Source organism: Plasmodium coatneyi, chromosome 10 (genome assembly GCF_001680005.1).
Source record: "Plasmodium coatneyi strain Hackeri chromosome 10, complete sequence".
NCBI classification, from domain to species: domain Eukaryota; phylum Apicomplexa; class Aconoidasida; order Haemosporida; family Plasmodiidae; genus Plasmodium; species Plasmodium coatneyi.
Genome location: NC_033565.1, coordinates 917861 through 939992, shown reverse-complemented (window position 1 = coordinate 939992; position 22132 = coordinate 917861). Strand labels below are relative to the sequence as shown.

The following is a 22132-nucleotide window of genomic DNA, read 5'->3' as shown; positions in this document are numbered from 1 at the left end:
GTTTAAACGGGGGGGCATACACACACGCTACATACAAGCGTGCGTAGGTGTGTGTGCGCATACATACTTATATTCATACGCATATTTATACTCATACTTGTGTTCGCATCGGCTGAGGTTGCGGTTCCGAGTCGGAAACGCAAACGGGAGGAACGCGCCACGACAAATCTGAGGGGCGCGTCATTGGTGGAGACTCATCCTTCCATTAGCGATGCCATGCTGGTGGGAAAACATCGCTACGCTAACGATGCAACTACAAGGCTAAGCCTGCGAGTCGACAAGTTCCTGCTTCTTGGAGGAGTAGTTCCGGGACAACTTGGACTTGGACTGGAAACTGGCGCCAGGTCCACTTCCCTTGGCGTCACTTATTTTGCTTCCCCGTCTGCTCTCATCCCCGGAAATTCCTGCGTGGCTTGTTTGGTTAGAAGAGCTGTCCATTCTGCTGGTTCCCTTGTGGACACTATACTGTTGGGAGCTACTATTCACGCTGTCCTTATCGTCGTAGTCCTGAGACCCCTGGTAACTTCTGCTGTCATTTGAGCTGAAGGAACTTTCCTCCTCATCGTCTTCGTTATCCCCAGAGTACAGGAAGGGCTTCGACGCCTGAGTCCCTTGTCTGCTCTTGGCATAATTCGCTTTGGACGTTTTTCTCTTCCTCTCGTCTTCTGCCACCATATAGTCTGATGCATTCAGCATGACATCGAAGGCACCCAAAGAACGGCCAATAATTACACACACTATGGCAACGTATCCTAAAAAGGAAGGTGCATTGTACGTCATCCCGATAAGGAAAACTAACACTATAGAAATTATTTCTAGAAATCTCCATGGGCCTTGTCCTGTTCTTCTAACCAACCTATTAGAAATGACATTTTTTATAAACGGCAAAGTACCTACAGTTATTAAACAACCCCACATCTGCCAAGTATGCAAGGACATAATGTTGTATGGCATGTGTCCAAAAACGGCCCATTCTCCAGACAGCACAATCAGTATAGGTAGGAGTAGAACTCCTAAAAGGTGCTGGTTGTTGTGTAATGTATTCCCTTTGCCATCTACAAGGTGCATTATTTTCTGCATGAAGCCTGCTCTGAAGATAGCTGAAAATAGGGCATATAATAGAGCCCACACTATTACTCCTTTCCCTGTAGTCTTCGAATCGAAACAGCCAATTACAAAGGCCGCTAGGAGGAATACTATGGACTTCCACCTTAGAGGCATGTACTCCTCCCCGCATCCAACAAAACGAGTGAGGTGGTGAAACACTACCGTAAAACTAACAAGCACTGGGTAGGACGCTATACAAGGGGTTTTGAATAGCAAATAATTAGACAACACTAACATTAGACAATAGAAAATGGACGGGACAAATAACACCTTGAGCATATTCTCATTTATTTCCACTTTTGGAAAGTAAGCAAACTTAGGAAACTCCTTTCCTAACTCCCCACATACATAGGCAACCAACAACCCCTGCGCTAATTGCCACCAAGTCACAAAAATGGGGAAAGGAATCACATCTAGGAACAGGCGGTACATAACGAATACGTTACACAGGGTTAGACCTACAAACAAAATTTCCGCCGTGATCAACTCCGGGTCTTTAAAATATCTTTCGATATCGTTCCATTCTGGCAGCTGTAACTTTTCCATTTTGCACTTCTCGGGGGGTGGAAGGGGAAAAACACTGTGCGTGTCTATGTCTGTATCTGTGTGTATGCGCGGCGAGGCAAAACCGGTTTACACTACGTGCTGCGTTTCACCTGTCTGTTCGCTTCAGTTTCGCGCTTTTGCGCTGTTCCACTTGTCTGCGCCTTCCACGGTTTACTCCCTTTTGGCGGGTTTCAACTAAAATAATTAGTTGCCAATGTCTACAGGGGGAGAGGAGAATTCAGTGTGTCGTTGGGGATGTGCACTCAAATGGGTCACGCGTTTGGGCGGTCACCCTTTTCGCTTTCACTTTCGCCTTTCTTTTTTTTTTCTTTTTGGATGTCTTTTGGACATCTTTTGCTTTTCCTTTTCCGGATGCTTACCGTTTCACAATGGTGCACACACGAACGTACAACAAAATAAAATCGTGTTCGCTTCCGCTTCTGGACACGCTCTGCACGTGCGGTGGCCTTTGGCTGTACAATTATTTTTTTAATTCACTGGCGTGTGTGAATGGGAGGTGTTTCGCGCGGATGAATGGATGCGCGATGAGGGGTGTGCAAATGGAAAGTATACATATGCGAGGTGAACATATGAAAATTGTGCACGTGTGAAACATACACATGCGAATGCGTCCCCACGATGCGCTGGCGATGCTCACTGCGCCTTCACTTACGTGTACGCGTGTGCCAGTGCATGCGTATGCATACGGATGTGCGCGGAACTCTCGGGAACACTGCGAATATGCTAGTCTTTAAAAACGAAAAAATAAAATTTACAAGAAAAGAAAAAAAAAGACGAAAAGAATGAAAAAAAGGAAGGAAAAAGGAAGAACCAAAAAAAAAAAAAAAAGAGGAAAATAAGGAAAAAAAAAAAAAAACTAAAATAAAATGAAATAATTTTTTGTGTCCGCAAAAGCACGCAAGAAAGCTAAACATGGATGCATACACATGAACAAATTACATGTGCGTTGAATTTTTTTTTTTTTTTTTTTTTTTTTTTCAATTCCAGTTCGCTTGTGTTATCTTCACGCGTTTTTTTGTTTCTTTATCTGTCTGTTTGTTTGTTTTATCCTTTTTGCCAATTTGTCTGGTTTGTCTGTTTTGTAAGTATTGCCTATTTAGATTTTTTTGTTTCTTTTGCTTTGCTTCTTTTTTTTTTTTTTTTTGCTTCTTTCCGTTGATGCGTTCACGCGTTTCCACTTTCTATGTTTCACTTTCTGTGTTCCACTTTCTATGTTCCATTTTCTATGTTCCGTTTTATACTTTTGCTTTTCCGAACGGCGTAGAATTATTTTCCGCTCGCTTCGCATTCGCGCGCATTCCTTTTCCGTGCTATAGCTGGTTACTTTTTCGTATTGCCTGTTCATATATTTTTTTTTTTTTTAACACGCCAAATAAAGCCAAAAGTTAGAGATTTTAGCTGTCTGTTTCTTTCTTTTTTTTTTTTTTTTTTATTGCTTGTTCATATTTTTTTTAATCCATAATTTGTAGTTTGTGTGTGTATTTTTGTTGCACGAGTGGCTTTTTCTAGCTTTTTACAGTTGGAACGCTTTTTTTTTTCTTTTTTTTTTTTTCAGAATTTCCTTCCACTGGTGTTTTTCCATTTGTCCTTTTTAACTTTAACGTGCGAAGTGCTCCACAAAAACGGTGGAGCATATTCTACACCAGCATGCAGTGGTGGCCAATGAGTGAGTGATTACAATTGCTGTGGCACCTGCGCAAACACACAGGGGTGTATGCAACTTGTACGCACATGTGCACGTGTGGGGTACGTTAAAATGCACGCACGTATCCCTGCGCATTGGTGGCGAACGAGCAGAGGTTATTTTGCTTCATTTTGCTTTGTTCTGCTTTACTTTTGATCTATTCTTTTCCTGCTTGTTTTTGTTTCCGCATAAGAAGAAATCTGTGCAGTGAAAAAACACGAATGAACGGGAATAAAAATTTCTGAACGACTGGCGTGAAAAATAGACGCCTCAAGAGCTTGCCACTAGGGGCCGTGAAATCGCTCTATCAATCCCTCTCAACACGGCTGAATCGGGGAGGTGCACCAATGCGTGGAAATATGTAGAATTATAAGGACACGTCGCACATCGGTGTGCAACTTCCAATATCAGAAGGGGAAAAAAAAAGCCGAATAACTGCTTTCACGGGAGGTACCATTTATGGTACCTAGTTCCATGTGTGACCATATTTCTACCCGTTGACGCCTTCCTACAAATTGGTATGTACTCTGCAATTGTGCCTGCATGTAGGAGTACCTGCGCACCCATGTGACGAGTCCCCTTTGCTCAATCCGCGTTGTGCAACGTGGTGCTGCACAGACTCGCTCCTTTATCAGTTCGAAGGATGAGCGGGAAAAGGAAAAATGAAAAAAAAAAAAAAAAAAAAAAATGTAGCCCCAGGAGGATGGTCGCATGTTGGCATGTTCATACATTTCACGTGCATTGGCATGTGTTTCCTCTACTCATATGCACTATTTTTTGCGTAATGCTGAAAAGGATTAATCCCGTAAGAATTAACTAGGCACTAAAAGAAACTTTCCACACAGGACAAAGAAAAACTAAGCAACAACATGTTTGGGAAATCAAAAAATGTTAACCCACATGTGTGGCAATTGCAGCCTGTATAAATGAGAAAACGCACAAAGTGGAGTGGACATGATGAGTGCACGGATGGATGAACCAGATGCAGTTTTCTATGCAGAGGAACTCTGTGGTGTGCTCTGCTAAGGGAAGGAAAACTGCCCATATTGGAACTGTCCTGTAATCATTAAAGAGCGTAACATGCGTGTGAATCCGTTTCGTCTCAGAATGGGGAGCAAGTGTGTGTGCCCCTCCAACAACACTGTGCCTGCGTCTGCGCCTGCACATGGAGCAGGGTGCACATCTTTAAGAGGGACAAATAGCTCAACAAAGTGGGGGCTCACATTTGAGCAAAAAATGTCATCCCTTCACCCTAGGTGAGCATAATATTTCATAGAAAAGGAAGAAGGGGGGATGTCTCATTCAAATTATAAGGTCAAAGGGATAAAGGTGAAACAGAGTTTTTTTCATTTTTGCTCCTGTTAAAGGAGTTCCATACGGGGTTGTTAAAAAAAAGAAAAAAAAAAAACTTGACCACCCTGTGTATTCTACATATTATACACTATGGGCGTGGAGCCACACTTAACGTGACCAAAGGGGGGAGTCACTGGACACGCTAAAAAAAAACATTGATCCTAAATACTTAACATTAAAATGTTCTTTCCAAATGGAGATGAGGGGTGTGTTGCTTCTGTACGAGGGTTCCCCACGGATAACCACCTCATGTTTGGTTCTTCCTCAACTTCTCAAACTCGGTGGGTGTGTGACATTTCATAGAGAAAGCGTGTATGTTGGGCAATTCATCCTTTATAACATCGTTAACAATTCTATGTCTGTCCAGCAACCTCTTACTGTCGAAGTTACTAGACACTATGACTGCATCGAAGGCTGTTCCGCAGCCACAGGATTTATCCACCAACTCGAGGAAGGTGGGCTTCAAGGCTGAGCTTAACTTCTCTTCGATCACCTTCTGTACGCTCATTTTGAAAACGCTCAAAAACATTAGTTTTGTATTGGAGGGGAAGAAGTGTCAAAGCAGTAAACAAGTTGGTTGCTACGCGCGGGGGGGGAAGAAGCAAAATGTCGCCACGGCAATGATGGGGAAAGGGGAAGGATAAAAAGAAAAAAAAAAAAAAAGAAAAAAATTTATTTGAGGCAATCTGACACCGTCGATGTAGTGTACTTGCCGCTTCTTTAAATGGTGCCCTTCGCAAAGGATGTTAATCTGAAAATTGGCTGAGTTACTTTTTCTCCGAGGGGAGTACTAAGTATACATACGTACATATAATACGGCATGTGACCAACAATTTATAGGAATGTCGCGAAAGAAGTCACGGGGCACAGAGCCAAACGGTGGATTTATCCGTGCGCAAAAAAAGTTGCCTCTCGCCCCCTCAATGTTGCATTAACAGAGGGGCAAACCTTAACACACAGGATCCAAGTAAAAATTTAAATGAGCCTCAATTTTTTTTTTTTTTTTTGCACGATGAGTGGGATGTGTTTGCGGGACCTCAAAAATGGTTTGAGAATAAAAAAAAGGGGGAAGGACAAAATTAGCGAAAAAAAAAGAAGGTAAGAAAAAAAAGTGAAGGAAAAGTAGGAAGATCCTTCTTTGATAACGCGCAAAACCTGCGGAGAGAGCCGCCCATTCTCAAAAGAGGGGGGAAGCCAAACCAACTTGGGAACAAAATTTGTCCCTCTTTTAAGCTACTTTTTGGCCATGGAAACCCTATATATTTCGCTCACCCCCCAAGCGGACAAAACAGATAAAGCAGGACGGGAGGCAAATCAAGATTATTAAAAGAAAAAAAAAAAAAGAGAGAAAAAAAAAAGAGAAAGAAGGGTGGAAAAAGAAGAGAAAAAATGTCACTTTGTTTCTTACACTGTATATAGAAACTGTGTGCGGACTTTGCGCGATGTTATTTATTGTTCCTTGAAAGGAAGGAAGGGAACATTGCATGTTCTATTCAATGTTCCATGCTCTGGTAACCAATATTCTTTTTCTTCTGCACATTCCTTGTTCTTCTAGAATGAGTAGTATACGGGGCAGAATATAATGTAGAATCGTCCATTGTGGAAGTGTCTGTTGTGGAGTCATTTGTTGTTATTGAGCCTAATGATGAATCGTCCTTTATTGTACGGAAATTGTGTTCGGCAAATCTTCTCCTTCTACTGTTGCTTTTCCTTTTATTATTATTGTTGTTCCACCCAAGGAATTTTTTTATCCCAGAAGGTAAAAGATCATACTACGAAGGAAAAAAAGAAGGAAAGTATGGAAAGGGAAGGAAGGGTCTAAGAGAACTGGAAGGAAGGAAAGGAAGGTCTAAGGTGGACGGAAGGAAGATTCTTAGGGTGGTTGGTGTAAGGAAGGTTGTTAAGGGTGGTGGACATAAAAATATGTGTAGTACATATATATATTTCAAATACATAATGGTAATAATTATTACTTTCAATAGTTATTACTTACTTTATATAAAAAGAATGAGGCGGCAGCAGCCATTCCAATTGTAGCGAGTGTGCCCGATACAGCGGGGGTGATGTTACTCCCAGATGGGGAGGTTATGGCCCCGTATGCTGCGGACGCAGCTTCAACTTGAGATGGAACATTTATAGTACAGTCTTCCCCTAACAGTTCCTTATATTTGTCGTCACTGAAGATTTCTCTAAGGTCATCACAATACTTCTTGCCTTTCCCTTTATCACGGGTACATTCTAATACCATATTTGTGTATGCTCCACAAATGTCATCCAGGTGACCGTCAACATCATCTTTACAGGAAATATCGGATTGTAATTTCCCTTTTATAGTTTCATAATCCTGTTGATACTCATATACTCTCTTCACTCGGTTGAAATTGGTATCGTCCATGCCGTCGTATATATTCGTACAGGTAAAATTCGTTGAAGATGTTCCTACATTCTGGTAAATCCTTTTCATAACTTCTGGAAATTCATTATCACGGACGGTCTCCAATATTTTGTCCCCAACCCAAAAATAAAGAAAGTTGCAATATTCACCGTTTCTTCCTCCTTCTTCTACCTTCTCGTGCACGCAGCATACTACTTCCGCAGCTTGTTGCGCATACTTTTCAATATCCCTACTTCCCTCTGATTTTTCATCCACCTTCGGGGGCCACAGACTACTCCCATTACAATTAGCCACGGCTTCCTCAAATTTCCTATAGTGCTCTTTGCTTGTGAGTAAATCATCCAATTTGCAGTCCTATAAACATAATTAAGGAAGAAATACATATATTTTCCCATGTAATTTTACAACTTCCCTATTGCAACACACATACATAATTGTGCACATGTACAACAGGGACATATATGTGTTCATTTTGAACGGGGATGTTGTTCCCTTCCTTAGACAACCTTCCTTTCCTTCCTCCTCCTTAAACCCTTCCTTCGACCCCCCCTTTAGTTCTTTCCTTAGACCCTCTTAGATCTCCTTATTCCTTCCTTCCTCCTTGGACCCTTCCTTAGAACCTACTTCCTTACTTAGACACTCCTTTTCTCCTTAGACCCTTCCTTTCCTTCCTTCCCCCTTAGACATTCCTTTCACTTTCCTCCTCCTTAGTCCCTCCTTCCTTCCTTAGATTCTCCATTCCTTCACTTCCTTCCTCCTTAGACCATCCCTTCCCTTCCTCCATTAGACCTCCTTTCCTTCCTTCCTTAGATCCTGCTCAGAATCTTTTGTTCCTTCTTCCTCCTTAGTTCCTTCCTTCCTTAGACCCGTCCTTTCCTTGCTCCGTCCTTAGACCTTTTCCTTTCCTTCTTCCTTCCTTAGACCCTCCTTCCTTGCGCAAATAGTGCCGGTTCCTTTGACCTAAATTACCTTCTACATGTAGAGTGAACAAGTTCCATACCGCACATAAATGATACAAACTTATTCATAATGCACACAGAGGGAGGACACAGAAATGGTGCACAGGAAGGAAGGGAGGAAGGAAGCCTTCCTAAGGGGAAGGCTAGAAATAGGAAGAAAAGTTCCATAAGGACAATGAATGTGGATGTTGCTCATTTTCCCTGTCTGCTTATAGGGGAAACAATTTTTTTTTCCTTTGCCATTTTTTTCGTACCTGCTTGGAGACTCCTAATCCAGAAGAGGGATCTTCACACTCCTCCTCGCGCGCTGTAGTGCATGTTAATTTCAGAGAGTCCCACGGTTTCCACGTACTCTTATCCCAGTGATTCTTAGTAAATTCTTTACAATATGTATTCCTAGGTGTCCTACAATGATTACATAAATCTGAATATGTTTTTTGAATTTCAGTAAGATTTTTTGTGTCATACTTCTTCTGGAGGAGATCATTCTTACACTCCGGTTTACTCTGTAGAGCTTTAATGTTATATTCGTAATCAGAAAATTTTTTAACCAATTCACAGAAATCTTTGGTAATATTACGGTATATATTACCGCACTTCCTTATATAGCCACTCTTCCCAAATGGGTATTCCCACAATCTATCATAAATAGAGTTCATGGTATCCCGAAAATCTGCACCAGGATACATTTTTTCTTTTACTTGAGTACATATCCAAAAGTACAGGAAGTGACAAGGTTTATAATAACCTGGGAGGCCGCTCCTCTTCTGTGTACATGCATAATAATAGTTGCTCACAATTTTATTGGCTAACTCATCATTAACTATTCCCCCTACACCTAATGCCCCTTGCATTTTCTTCACTGCTCTCTGGTTGCATTCTGGTCTCGTATGGTGCCCTGTACAATCATTCCTTTCGTTGAATTCAGCATATACTTCCTCTGATGGTAATTTATCTGGACCTGCACCCTACAAAAAAGTAATTGACAAGAAATGGAGCATGTGTAAAAAATGGGTGCTTTCTACATGTGTGTACGTTCCTTCCTATATTATTATTTACTGCACTATGCACAAATTATTATATATACATCATATATATAAGTGTCCATGTTGCAGAAGGAAGGAAGGTTGTGTTAGGTGTGGAAGGAGGAGGAAGGGAAGCAACAATCCCTTCAGTGTTATTACTTACCCCTGGACTCATTGTATGTATCTATATTCTTGTATATAGTAAATTTCTATGGAAGTTTTTTCCTACTTATGCATAAAGGTCGTACATATGTGAGATTCTTCACTTTATATATATTCCAAGTTGGGAAGTTCCTCAGTGGGAGGTATATATATATCAAACTTTTTACACTTCTTCTTTCTTAAAAATACGTATTGCTTAATTGTTCAAAGAACGATAATATACACTACATACACACACATACACATCAAAATCATTACATATGTGCACATATATAATTAAAGGACCAAAAAATACATATGAGAAACGTATATGTATATATAGGTATATAAGTATGATATTATTCCCCACTCCTAATAAGAATTTTAATATGTGCATCATGAATTTATTCTCAATTGTTATTATTAAAAGAAGGGCTTGTTATTAAGGAACTGTTAATACATATATGTAGTGCAGTTCATATGTACGGAGTACCTATTCCTGCTAAGAAATGTGCACACATATATGAATATGTAGTAAGTGGAGCGTGTATTCATGGAATACATGTAGAGTATATAATGTGCCAAGAGTTGAATTAATTACACTCAAGAAAGGAGGACCACACGTGTCCTCAGAATATTATACTGCAGTACACTTTCTATCACTTATAGTCGCTAATAATAACTTTCTTCTGTTTTTTCCTTTTTTTCTATTCCTTCTTTCTTTCTTCTCATAGGTATATTACGAATAAAATCTTATTACTGAAAAACATACATTCTGTACTATTCGATCTACTTCATTCTCTCTCTTTTTGATACACATTATACTTTACATATTATTGTGCTACCCCTTTCTTTCCCGTCTGATAAGCACATTACATAAATAACTCCCCCCTATACTAAGAATATGTATTCTATTACTGCAGTACTTTTCTCTAGATTTTTTACTCTACACTAAACATTCCACGCATTAATGTGCCTTATTATCTTCCTTTAACATTAATGAAGGTTTTGAGCGAACAATTTATTCCTTTTAATTTATATATATTCTAGTTTAGGTTTAGGTTAGAGCGCTTACGGTTCAGGGTTAGGAATGTAGCGTTAGGTATTTAGGCTTAGGGAATTAGAGTTCAGAGTTTAGGGTTTAGGTTTCAGGTTTTAGGGTTAAGGGTCCTTGGGATTCAGCGTTTAGGGTTTAGGGTTCAGGTTTTAGGGTTCAGCATTTAGGATTTATGTTTCAGGTTTTAGGATTTCAGAGTTTAGATTCACGGTTTAGTGTTCAGAGTTTAGGCTTTAGGAGTTTATGAGTTCAGGATTTAGTGTTCGGAACTTAGGATTCAGGGTGTGGAATTCGGTGTTTCGGGGTCATGTTTTGGCGTTTGAGGGTTTAGATTTTAATTATAGATTTTAGGGTTTTAGATTTAAGAGTTGGGGACCTCCGTTTTCAGGATTTAGGGTTCAGGATTATGTGTTTACGATATAGGTTTTAGTATGTAGGTTTTTGAGTTTAGGATTTATGAGCTAATGGTTGAATATTCAGGACATTAGGATTCAGGGGTTACGTTTTTGGTTTTGAGTTTCAGCACTTAACGTTTTAGTCTTCAGTGCATAAGGTTTAGGGTTTCACGATTTAGACTTAAGGTGTGAGGGTTTAGTGTTCAGGTTTTAGCATTTAGACTTAGTGTTTCAGGGTTTAGGTTTTTAGGGTTTTGGAATGAGATTTTTAGGTTTGGGGTTCAGGCTTTAGATCTTTGTGTTTAGGTTTTAGGGATTATGCTTAAGAGTTTCAGATTTTGGGCTCAGGTTTTGGGGTTCAGAGTTTAGTTTTCAAGGTTTAGTGTTTAAATATTTATGGTTTACTTTTTAGAGTTTAGGGTTTAGGGTTTACGGTTTAGGGTTCAGGGTTTAGGGTTTAGGGTTTAGGGTTCAGGGTTCAGGTATTAGGGTTCATAGGTTTAAGGGTTCAGGGATTTATAGGTTCACGGCTTAGGGTTAAAGGTTTAAGTTTCAGGGTTTAACCTTCAGGCTCTAGGGTTCAGAGTTTAGGGTTCAGGCTATTGGCTTCAGGCTTTAGTGTTCAAGTTTTAATTTTCCGTGTTTAAGGTTCAGGGTCTAATGTTCAGGGTTTAGGTTTTAGCTTTTAGGGTTCAGGGTTGAGGGTTTAGGTTTCAGGTTTTATGTTTTCAGAGTTTTATTTTCACGGTTTAGAGTTTAGGGTTAAAGGGTTTAGGGCTTAGGGTTTAGGGTTAAGTGTTTAAGCTTTACTTTTAGGCTTTAATACTTATGGGTGACGTTTCACACTTTAGGTTTTACGTTTTATTCCTAAACTACTAGGCTTTAGATTTTAGGGTCCCCTTTTGCGAGACCTAGGGTTCGACGTCTTAGAACTAAGACCTATCTAGTAGGAATATATTGGATGCTGATGCATTTAGGAATGTTTCTCTTAGGAAGAGAATACATAGGATTATTTCGCTAAAGCGTATATACACACAACTCGGGACGTGCAATCCGGAAATCCAAAAAGGTGAATACTAAAACGGGAACACTAAACCTTTAACGCTGAACGCCCCATCCTATACCACTGAGCTCTAAGACCCTGAACCCTAAATCCTAAGCCCTAAATTCATTAAACCTAAACATTAAACTCTAAACCGTGAAACTTAAACTCTGAAACTCTAAAACCTGAAACCTAAACCAAAAACCCTGAACATTAAACCCTAAACCCAGAACCCTAGACCCTGAACCATACACCTTGAAAACTAAACCTTGAACCCTAAAGTCTGAAGCCGAAACTTTGAAACTTAAACCGTGAACCCTAGACCCTGAACCTTAAACCCTGAAACCTAAACCTTGAACCCTAAGCCGTGAACCTATAAATCCCTGAACCCTGGACCCATAAATCTCTGAAGCTAAAATCCCCTGAAACCATAAACCCCTGGACCCTAAATCCTAAACTGTAAAAAGTAAACCTTAAAGATTTAAACACTAAACCCTGAAAACTAAACTCTGAACACCAAAACCTGAGCCTAAAATGCGAAATTCTGAAGCATAATCCCTAAAACCTAAACACAAAGATCTAAAGCCTGAACCCTAAACCTAAAAATCTCATTCCTAAACCCTAAAAACCTAAACCCTAAAAACCTAAACCCTAAAAACCTAAACCCTGAAACGCTAAGTCTAAATGCAAAAACCTGAACCCTTAACTCTAAACCATTAATCCATGTACCCTAAACCCTGAACCATAAACCTTGAATGATGTGAACTACTGAAAAAATTATAAAACACTTTTAAACATTATAACGTCCAGAGAATGAAATAGTGGAATGTTTGTTAGTCGTGTAAGGTGCGTCCGATACTGTAAGTGATTTTAACCCTCGAATTGTTTAAGCTTGATTAACCTCTGCTAACCTTTCTGAAGCTTCCTGGTAGTGTAAAATAAATGGAAAAAGATGGAAAGGGCGTTTACATTAATGTATAAAAATAATATTCATTTTTGTGTATATGGCTCAAGGAATCTGGTGCACATATAAGTGAGATACGATATACTTATCGGAGGAGAGAAATGAAAAAGGAGGAATTATTATTATTGAACAATTATGGAAGAGAAGGGGTAATGTGTACTGGAAAGAAAAGGTTTATTATGAGGATTCGTAATATTTCTCCTTCTCTTCTTCACACATGTAATTAAAGTAATTTTTTTCATTATTTATATATGACTTATTGTATATATGTGCACGCTCGACTTATTGAATAATAAGGAATATACACATTTGGACGAAGAAAAGGTGATCCATACATAAAGTCCACTATATGTATAATGAATTTTTAATAGTCATCTTTAAGGTGTAAACGATGTTTAAATTAATAGTGGATGTTTGCATTTTTCGTTAGGGAGAGTTGTACTCTTATATGCAAAGTAAGGGGAACGTGCACACCGAAGCATAATTTTTCAAACAGTCCCATATACAGAGTGCAATAACACAGAGTGCAGTAATGATGTGTAGGAGCGTGTAGCGTAGCAGGTGGTCCATCATATAAAGCGAAAAAGAAAAAAAGAGTGCATATATCACAGGAACTCTGCGATTTCATTTCTTTTCTTTCCTTACACTGCTGTTATGAATAATTTATTCATATTTTCAATTTAATTATATATGTGCAAGAACTTAATACATGTAATGTGTTGTCATTAGTACCCTAAGAAAAAGAAGAATAAATAATATGTATACACTTATTAAAGAGGAATCCATGATATTATATACAACTATTAAGGGAATATAAATGTACAACATGCACGTCCAGGGTACAATCATCCTGAACAGTTTGCAAACCATATATATATTTATGTACATTCTAAATGTATACATGTATACATATGTGTGTTCTACGTATATATATATATATCTATATATATGTATTGTTACTATAAGTACACATTTTATAGCACAAAATTCACATTATATACACATATACACACACAAACTCACATTATATACATATATACATTACATATATATACATAGAAGAAACACACAAACACATTAACAATGTCAGGAGGGAAATTATACCTACAGGTTAGTGCTTACTTTATTTAGAATGTACATTTCCATAAATATATGTCTGTGCGAGAATAATAATGCATGCATATTTTAATAGAAATGAAAATAAAAAGTAAAAGTATAAAAATGAACATATTTGTAAACACATGTACATTTTATACTTCCCTATGTTTATAGAAAGGGGATCTGCAGTTCTTATATTCAAGAACAAAGTTCTATATGCACGTCGATGGGGTCGACGGTGCGGGGGGAGTCCCCACAACGGCTAGCACTTACTGTAAACTTATTAGTGAGTGGACAGGGGTAAAAGAAAACGTGAAGACTCAACTGCAAGGATGTACTGAAATTGGATCTAATGCTGAGAAGATCGCAGATGGTCTATGTTATGTCTCTTACAAGAAGAAGACGGAAGCAGCACAGGCACAAACAAACCGGTCACAGGAACTAGTGCCTGGGCGTCCCCCCCGGCCCGTCGTACCAGGCGGAACGGACGAAGAGTCGGCCGAGTCAGAGGAAATGGACAAATTGTTCAATAAATTTCTTTGTCATTTTCTCTATTATTGGTTAGGGGATATCGTATGGAAAAGTAACGGGGGTGGGAAAAGTGTGAATGATGGTCCTACTTTTTTGAACGTTATGAAAAAAATTTATGGCGCACTTCCACTATTCGATGTTAAGGACAATTGCACACTCCTATACGGGGACAAAGACGAAGACGTTACTCACTTGATCAAGGACCTCTTTGGTCACCGAAAAACAGTGTTTGACTTTTCCTTTGATTATAAAGGAATAAAGCAAAAATTGAAAGACTATGACAACTCCTGTGATAAAGACTACTACGACCACCTAAACCAATCTAAAACAGCATTTCAAGATGTATTTACTGATTGTCAAAACAAATGGGACAAAGATCCATATTGTATGGAATTCAAGGACAAATATGATATTAGCAATAATCAGAACCCCCTAAAATTAACGAATGGTGGATCACCTACTTCAGAGCAGGGAACTACAGGGACTACTCAAGTTTATAAGGACGTTAAGTTAGAATTAAAATATGCATCTAAAGCAAGTAGCTCAGCACTTCCCGCTGCTGCTTCTGCTGGTACTCTAATAGGAATGTCACTTGTAACCTTCTTTTTATATAAAGTAATTCCTACTATAGTAGAAGTGTTCATAATATCACTCTACTGATATTTAAGTTCTCATTTAGAAGTGTATATAAAATAAGTTCCTTCCCATATATATTTTGTACCCCCTTCAACACTATTTTTTTTCTTTTCTTCCTTTACCTTTCCATTCCCCCTCCTTCGTAGTACGGTCTCTTCCCATCATGGATAAGCAACAATTTTTTTGGAGGAGGACGAGGAGGAGGGAGCACCTCCGGTAGAAGCAGTAATAGAAAAAAAAGAACATCAGGTACAAGGAACTGGGATACATTAACGAACGATTCTGCGGACCTTTCGACAACATATTCAACAATAGCTGAATCTTCAACAGATGAATCTACTATATATGGCGCACGACGACCCACAAGAGGAAGGGGAATAACGAATAATGGAAGACAGCAACGAAGGAAGAACATTAGTTACCAAAACATGTAACAACACATTGTGTGGAATGTAACGCATTGTATATAACATTGAATGTAGTGTTTCCCCCATCAGAGCAAGCATAAATTAACGCAGAGCTTATGCAGTGTAAGGAGCAAAATGACCTTTCTTCTTTCTCTTTTCTTCGTTCTTTTTTTTTTTTTTTTGTAACTTCTCATGAACTGAACCCCTTTCTCTAAATCTTCCCAAATTTTCAATTCTTCAACTTTCAATTTTCACCTTTAAAAAGGGAGTTTGCATATTTTCTATACTTACAAGGTGGTGAGGGAGCTACACCCACCTTTTATTTTGTGTGTGTACTCTTCCTATTTTCTTTTTTTTTTTTTTTTAATTTTTAGAAGGGTAGACGGATATATATATTTTTTTTTAATATTATGAATTAGTTCAATTTAATTTTTTCCTTTTTTTTGTTGAATGTGCCAGTTTGTCCTCATAATATTGATTCTTTCTCATACAAACACATGTAACATGGTAAAAAATTTGTGTAATTGTGTACACAGTTCCTTTCTTTTTTTTTTTTTTTTTTGTAAGAATACACTTTTTTTTTAAGACACTTCTTTTTTTTTTTGCGGAAAACAGCACATATATGTGACGCTTCGCTAAGTTGACCTTACGCAAAAAAAAAGCAGTACGCCAAGTCCACTCTTTTTTTGACAGTAAAAAGCCCCTTCTTTTTTATTTGGGTTGTTCCTTATTTGGTTGTTGTTGTTGCTTTCCTCCCCTTCTTTATTGTGTGCTTCTCCTTTTATTGTATGTGCATACCAATCCCTTGGCAAGAATGGTGGTGTGCTTGAGGAATGTGTGTGAACGGGAAGAGGAAATGTGTATGTGTGTGTGTAATAAAAGAAATTGTATATTTAGATCATTTATTACAAAACACTTTGACATGATTGTTATAAGGGCATATAAATAGAAATAACATATGATAACAACATTCTTCTTTCTTCCATTATGCGATATGCATAATTTCTTACAACATTTGTACTATTTGCTACTTTTTTTTCTTTTTTTTTTTGTATTGTATGAAAGTGTTTACACGTTTATGTGTAAATCAATATAAGCCCAAGCAATTTTTTACATCATTTTGACCTTTTGGTAAATTTTTTTTACTGAATATCCAAGAAGTTTATTAATTTTTTTGTTATAGGTTTTTCCTTTTATAATTTTTTTCCTTCTCTTTTTTTTTTTTAAAATGCATAAATACTTTTTTTTGAGAACGTCCCTGCTTTCTTTTTTTCCTTTTCTCCTTGCCTCTTGTAGGAATTATCTTTCCCCGACCAGCTATTTGAACATACAAATGGAAGAACAAAAGTAAGAAATGACAGAAAATAAAAAAAAATAAATAAAAGAGAAGAACAAAAAAGAAAAAAAAAAGAAAGAAAGGGGGTTAGTAGGAGGATGAAAAGTGTAATGGTATTAGAATGAAGGATTCGGAGTGGTAGAATGAAGGATTCGGAGTGGTAGAATGAAGGATTCGGAGTGGTAGAATGAAGGATTCGGAGTGGTAGAATGAAGGATTAGGAGTGGTAGAATGAAGGATTAGGAGTGGTAGAATGAAGGATTAGGAGTAGTAGAATGAAAGGTTACGGGGTGGTAGAATGAAAGGTTACGGGGTGGTAGAATGAAAGGTTACGGGGTGGTAGAATGAAAGGTTACGGGGTGGTAGAATGAAAGGTTACGGGGTGGTAGAATGAAAGGTTACGGGGTGGTAGAATGAAAGGTTACGGGGTGGTAGAATGAAAAGTTACGGGGTGGTAGAATGAAAGGTTACGGGGTGGTAGAATGAAAGGTTACGAGGTGGTAGAATGAAAGGTTACGGGGTGGTAGAATGAGAGTTTAGGGGTGGTAGAATGAGAGTTTAGGGGTGGTAGAATGAGAGTTTAGGGGTGGTAGAATGAAAGGTTACGGGGTGGTAGAATGAGAGTTTAGGGGTGGTAGAATGAAAGGTTAAGGGTGTAGGGCTAGGGTCATCCTACGTTAAGGAACAGCAATATGGCCTGCTACTTTATTATTTAGGGGGTTGTAGACCCGAAGGGTGTATAGAAAAAAAGAGGAAAAAAAGAAAAATAGCAGAAAAAGAAAGAAAAAAGATAAAAAAAAAAATATTACAACAGGAAGAAGAATGAAATCATTGCCGAATGGAGGAATAGCAAAACGGACAAGCCATATTCTAAATAAAGGAAAAAACAAAATAAGGCGAGCGTAGTATTACATCACTGCGCTAAAACACAAAATGAGGGTGCCGCGGAAAAAAAAAAAAAAAAGAGGGTTCAAAATGGAACATCTGTTTTAATAGTTCAAAGTTCTTCCTTTTTGTTTGTCATGCCCTTTTAAAAAATGATATGTTGTTTTAAAAGAAAGAAAAAAAAAAAAAAGGCAGCTCCTTATATACCTAAGCGTGTTCATCTTGCTGCAAAGGGTTAGTACCTTTGATGACCCATTTACCTCCTTCACATGGATTAAAAATTTAAGTACACATACGGTGCGGGAGTACTAGGATAATTTTTTTGGCATTCTCCTCAGTGGGGGGTTAAACAAATTTTCTGTTCACTGTCCTGCCATTGGTGCTCGTTCCCTCCGGCTGCACATAAAACAACTGTATTGTTATTTACACAAATGTGTGTGGTGGCTTTTCAAACACGTTCCAAATGGTGCTACCTTAAATATTGCTCGAATATTTCCAAACCTGGTGGAGGAAAAAAAAAAAACAATCCGTTTTGTGCCGACGAGTTGTATGAAATGAAATTACACACCTTGGTCAAATTCATCCTAGTGATCTGTTCCCCTCTTTTGCCCCAACACCAATGCTACAGAAGTAGCAAAACCTTCCAACTGCTTGTTCCTAAGGGGGAGAAAGGAAAAAAATCCACCTCTTTTGTGCACCTCCCCACACAAAGACATGATTCGTTCGATAAGCAAACTTTCAAATTAAAAGGAACACATTCATCATCCATGTAGGGGTGACGTGATTTGGTGCATCCAACAAAATGGTGCATTAAAGGTATAGAAGAAAAGGGTTGGCACACAACTGAATATTCGCGTAAAAATAAGATTGTCCCTTTGTGCGACCTTTCCACATAGCCCCCTTCACAGCGGGGTTGCGTTTTTCCCATAGGTTTTTGTCCCAGATGGAGCTGTGGAGGGGCATCTGAACGGAGAAACACATTTGAAAAGGCGCTGCTAACGAGGTGGTAAGTTTTAATTATGTTTCATGAGTGTGCACATGCGCATCTACGTGGTTTGCGCGAGTTTCCTGCCCACGCACGGGGGGAAAAATCTTTTCATGGTTTATACAATGGACAAGTGCACTGGTGGTGGCGGCACAGCGGCGGCGGAAGTTACACACGTGATAATTAAACTGGGTTAGTATAGATAAACGTTCGGAGGGGGACCCTAATTTGAAAGGCGCTGTTTGATTGGGCACTCCCGCCGGGTTGGGGATGGCCTCTTTTTTTTTTTTTTCTAATTTTCCATTTCACGAGTATAAAGCAGTGCATCCCCTAGTGTGTCCACACGGGCTGCCATCTGCACCGCCACCACGGAACATTCACATATACACTAAAAAACAAGGCTCTTCCAAGCGGTTAACAGGTCCGTCACCAAAGTTTTGACCGCTATTGCTGGACCTTCTTGGGCGCGGGCTTGCGGTGGCGCTTGCGATGCTCGTCGTCACTGGAACCCTTCAGTTTGGACAGCGAAAAGGGGTAGGACTTCAACTTACTGTTGATCTTCTTCCCTAATTCATTCCACTGCTTTTTAGAGCTGGCATACCTGAACCGATTCATAAATATTTTCAAATAATTGATGGCTTGAAAGGCGAGAGATGGTGAATACAAAAAGTTACTGCCCCGCTCAGTTAGATACTTAATATGCTTGGAAGGAGCCGTTTGCAATAATTTGCTAATCTCCTTCTGAGACCTTAACCTGAAGGAACACACAGATCTGACGTCTCTCACTTTTTTCAAGTTCAAAAAGAAAGGGATGATATCCAGCAATTCTGTGTCATTTAAATCCCCTTGCCATTTTTTTATGGGGAAATAATTCTCGGGGTATTTCAAACCAGATACATTAGAATCATCAATTAGCACCATTTTGGAGATTTCCTTTTTTATGCATTGCAAGTTTTTTATATAAATTTTCTGGCTCACTTCAAAGCAGTCTTCTCTGTAAAATTTCTTATCTATGTAGTGATCTACATCTATTATGTTGAGCACTGTATCGGCGTAGGACTTAATAGAGGTAGTAAAAATAACTATTTCGAAATAAGGGTTTAAAATGGAGAAGAAGAGGTCTATGTATGGCCTCTTACAAACATATAGGGAGAAATACCTCCCGTTTATTAACACATCTACCTCCTTCTGGTGACTAAACTTTTTTTTTTTTGTACAATAAATGAGTGTTTCATCTAGATCCAATACTAGAGTCATACTTGGACAGATCTTCCTCTTCCTATAGGTTCTAAAGTGCAGCTTTTCCCTCAGGATAAGGGTTCCAAACACGTACCTGAGGGCATCCTTTATTTTTAGCCATATGTTTACGTAAAATGTTAGCTTGCTTAAGAGATGAGAGATACATCGTCTTATTCTTCTCCTTTTCATGCTGGTACTAATCTATGGTGTAGGGTGCAACATGGGCACTTCATTTTACGCGCCTGCGCGGGGCAGCGGCTGGGAGAGATGGCCTGATCGAGACGCTGTCTCGCACTGTGCAGATATATGCTACCTCTCCTCCAGTGGGAACCTTTCCAGTTGTTGATTCCGAACGTGGCCGTATTTTCTGCCTTTTCTGAAATAACTCCTTTTGGGCATTCGGAGGACCCCCTCTCACTCGCCGACAGGTTAGATGCTTCGTTGGGGTTACGTTGGTCCAACTTTCCACCGCGTACCTACAGATTCACGTGCAACACTCGCTGCTAGTGTGGGCCCTATTAAAGTTGCACTTCACCTGGTTCCCACTTTTTTAGGCACTTCCTTGGGGTAACTTCAAACTGGTAATTCTTTCAATCAGGGATGCGCGGATCACCTGCTGCTAGGTAGGGGGACCAACTGGGGCCCACAATTCCTTCCTCCTGTTTTAAGATCGCCGCGAAGCAATTCCTTTGCGAAGCGGTTGCCTTTGCGGCACGGGTGTGTACTCCACGCGCGGACGCAAGAGCTGCCAAACAGCTGAGCGGAACGTAGGCACAAACAAATAGCTAGAACAAAGGGGCCTCCCTTCCTAAGTTATCCGTTCTTCACCTTTCTGGTAGAAGGTTAACGAGGTCAGGTTGACTTGGTCGCGCGTCGATGCCGTTTGGGGGTTGCCGTACTTTAGCGTTTTTGCTCGGTTTTTTTTCTTTTCCTCTTTTTTATGCTTTTACACTTTTCACTTTTTGCTGACGCGCTGGAGGAGCTCCCTTTTAATATCTTTTGCAATTTTCGGGGATGGCAAAAATATGGCATTGCACAAAATTGGGCTAGCAGGCACCCTGCGGGGAAAAACATTTTACGTACGCGGGGCAGGGCGACGGCGCACCGTTCACATTCAACGCAGTAGGCCTTCTGCAGCTTCATCCTTGCGAGGCGATCAACGCAGTACTCATCATCGCCAGGTCACGCACAGCACTACTCATGTGTATTTATATGTGCCTACGCGAACACACACCTTTGGAAGAGCTAAGCAATTTGACTGTTCATTCCCCCAATCAGGGCACCATAAGGTGATACCAGTTTTGACCCCTCATGTTGTGAACATGAAAAAAATATATAAATAAATAAAAAGAATAAACACCTATCCTTTTGGTTCATTTTTTTTTTCTTCTTCTCCTTCAAATTATTGAGAAGGCCAAATGCCATAAGAAGATTATTTATTTTTTTTCTTTTCTCCCCTTTTCCACTCCCCAAGAAAATGCCCCACCTCCCTGTGCCACATCGAATCATTCGTGTAGCTGTAGGGTGGCACACTGGATTGGTTAAGAAGAGGTAGGAAGTTTGCCTTCGCAGACGTAACCGAACGTGGCTTTGAATATCCGGATGCACCCCAACTTGATATACACCAAGGGGATTACCCTTTTGGGAAGATCTCCTTTCCCTTCCGTCACGAACTTCCCGTTTGTGCCAGACTGGACAAACTGTTTGCCTCTCGACTGTCATCTGGCTGCGCTTCTTTCGCTTGCATATTTTTAACCTGTCCATTTTTGCTTGCTCGGCGGTGGAGAAGAGGCAGCCCTGCAGATGTGCCGCCGTCCCATGTTCCACCCGTCTGATGTGTCACCTCGCCAAATGAATTTCCAACTCACCGCAGAGATGCACCCCGCACAGCTCCAACCCGTTTCCTACGTTCCCGAATGACTGCTGAATGAGCAACTGCTTCCACAGTTAAACTGATAACGCAACAGGGAAAGGCCAAAGAGGTTTCCTACAACATCGCTGTGCATATGTGGACCCCCTTGTGTCCGCACCTAAGATGAGTGGCATGTTAAATCGGGTGAGTCTCTCCCTTCTGCGTTCATATTCGTACCACTTCATACGGTCAACGGTGCAAACAGGTACTAGCAGTCGTAGTGTTGGAAAAATCAGGGACACACCCCAACAAGGTGCAGCACCGACGGTTTTTTCCCCTTCACCTGTTGTTTGACCAAACAGATGTATGCACACAACCCTCATCACACGAACAGCTTCAACTATGAATACATTACAAGTTGGTCTCCTCCTCCTTATTTGTCCCCATGCTATGTGCCTTCCGTTCGTTCCTCGC

At 39.7% G+C, this 22132-nt stretch overlaps 3 protein-coding genes across 3 annotated transcripts; all 3 read right to left on the bottom strand.

The window, feature by feature from the left end:
• Nucleotides 1-261: 261 nt before the first annotated feature.
• Nucleotides 262-1653, bottom strand: PCOAH_00030060 (Uncharacterized protein; the record flags this gene model as incomplete). Its single annotated transcript, XM_020059808.1, has 1 exon — nucleotides 262-1653. The coding sequence occupies one exon, from the start codon at nucleotides 1651-1653 to the stop codon at nucleotides 262-264; it is 1392 nt and encodes a 463-aa protein (XP_019915351.1).
• A 3305-nt stretch (nucleotides 1654-4958) lies between these two features.
• PCOAH_00030050 (Uncharacterized protein) lies at nucleotides 4959-5240 on the bottom strand (the record flags this gene model as incomplete). Its single annotated transcript, XM_020059807.1, has 1 exon — nucleotides 4959-5240. The coding sequence occupies one exon, from the start codon at nucleotides 5238-5240 to the stop codon at nucleotides 4959-4961; it is 282 nt and encodes a 93-aa protein (XP_019915404.1).
• Nucleotides 5241-19011: 13771 nt separating this feature from the next.
• Nucleotides 19012-19995, bottom strand: PCOAH_00030040 (Nif-like protein; the record flags this gene model as incomplete). The annotated part of the gene is made up of 1 exon (XM_020059806.1): nucleotides 19012-19995. The coding sequence occupies one exon, from the start codon at nucleotides 19993-19995 to the stop codon at nucleotides 19012-19014; it is 984 nt and encodes a 327-aa protein (XP_019915500.1).
• Between the last annotated feature and the right edge of the window lie 2137 nt (nucleotides 19996-22132).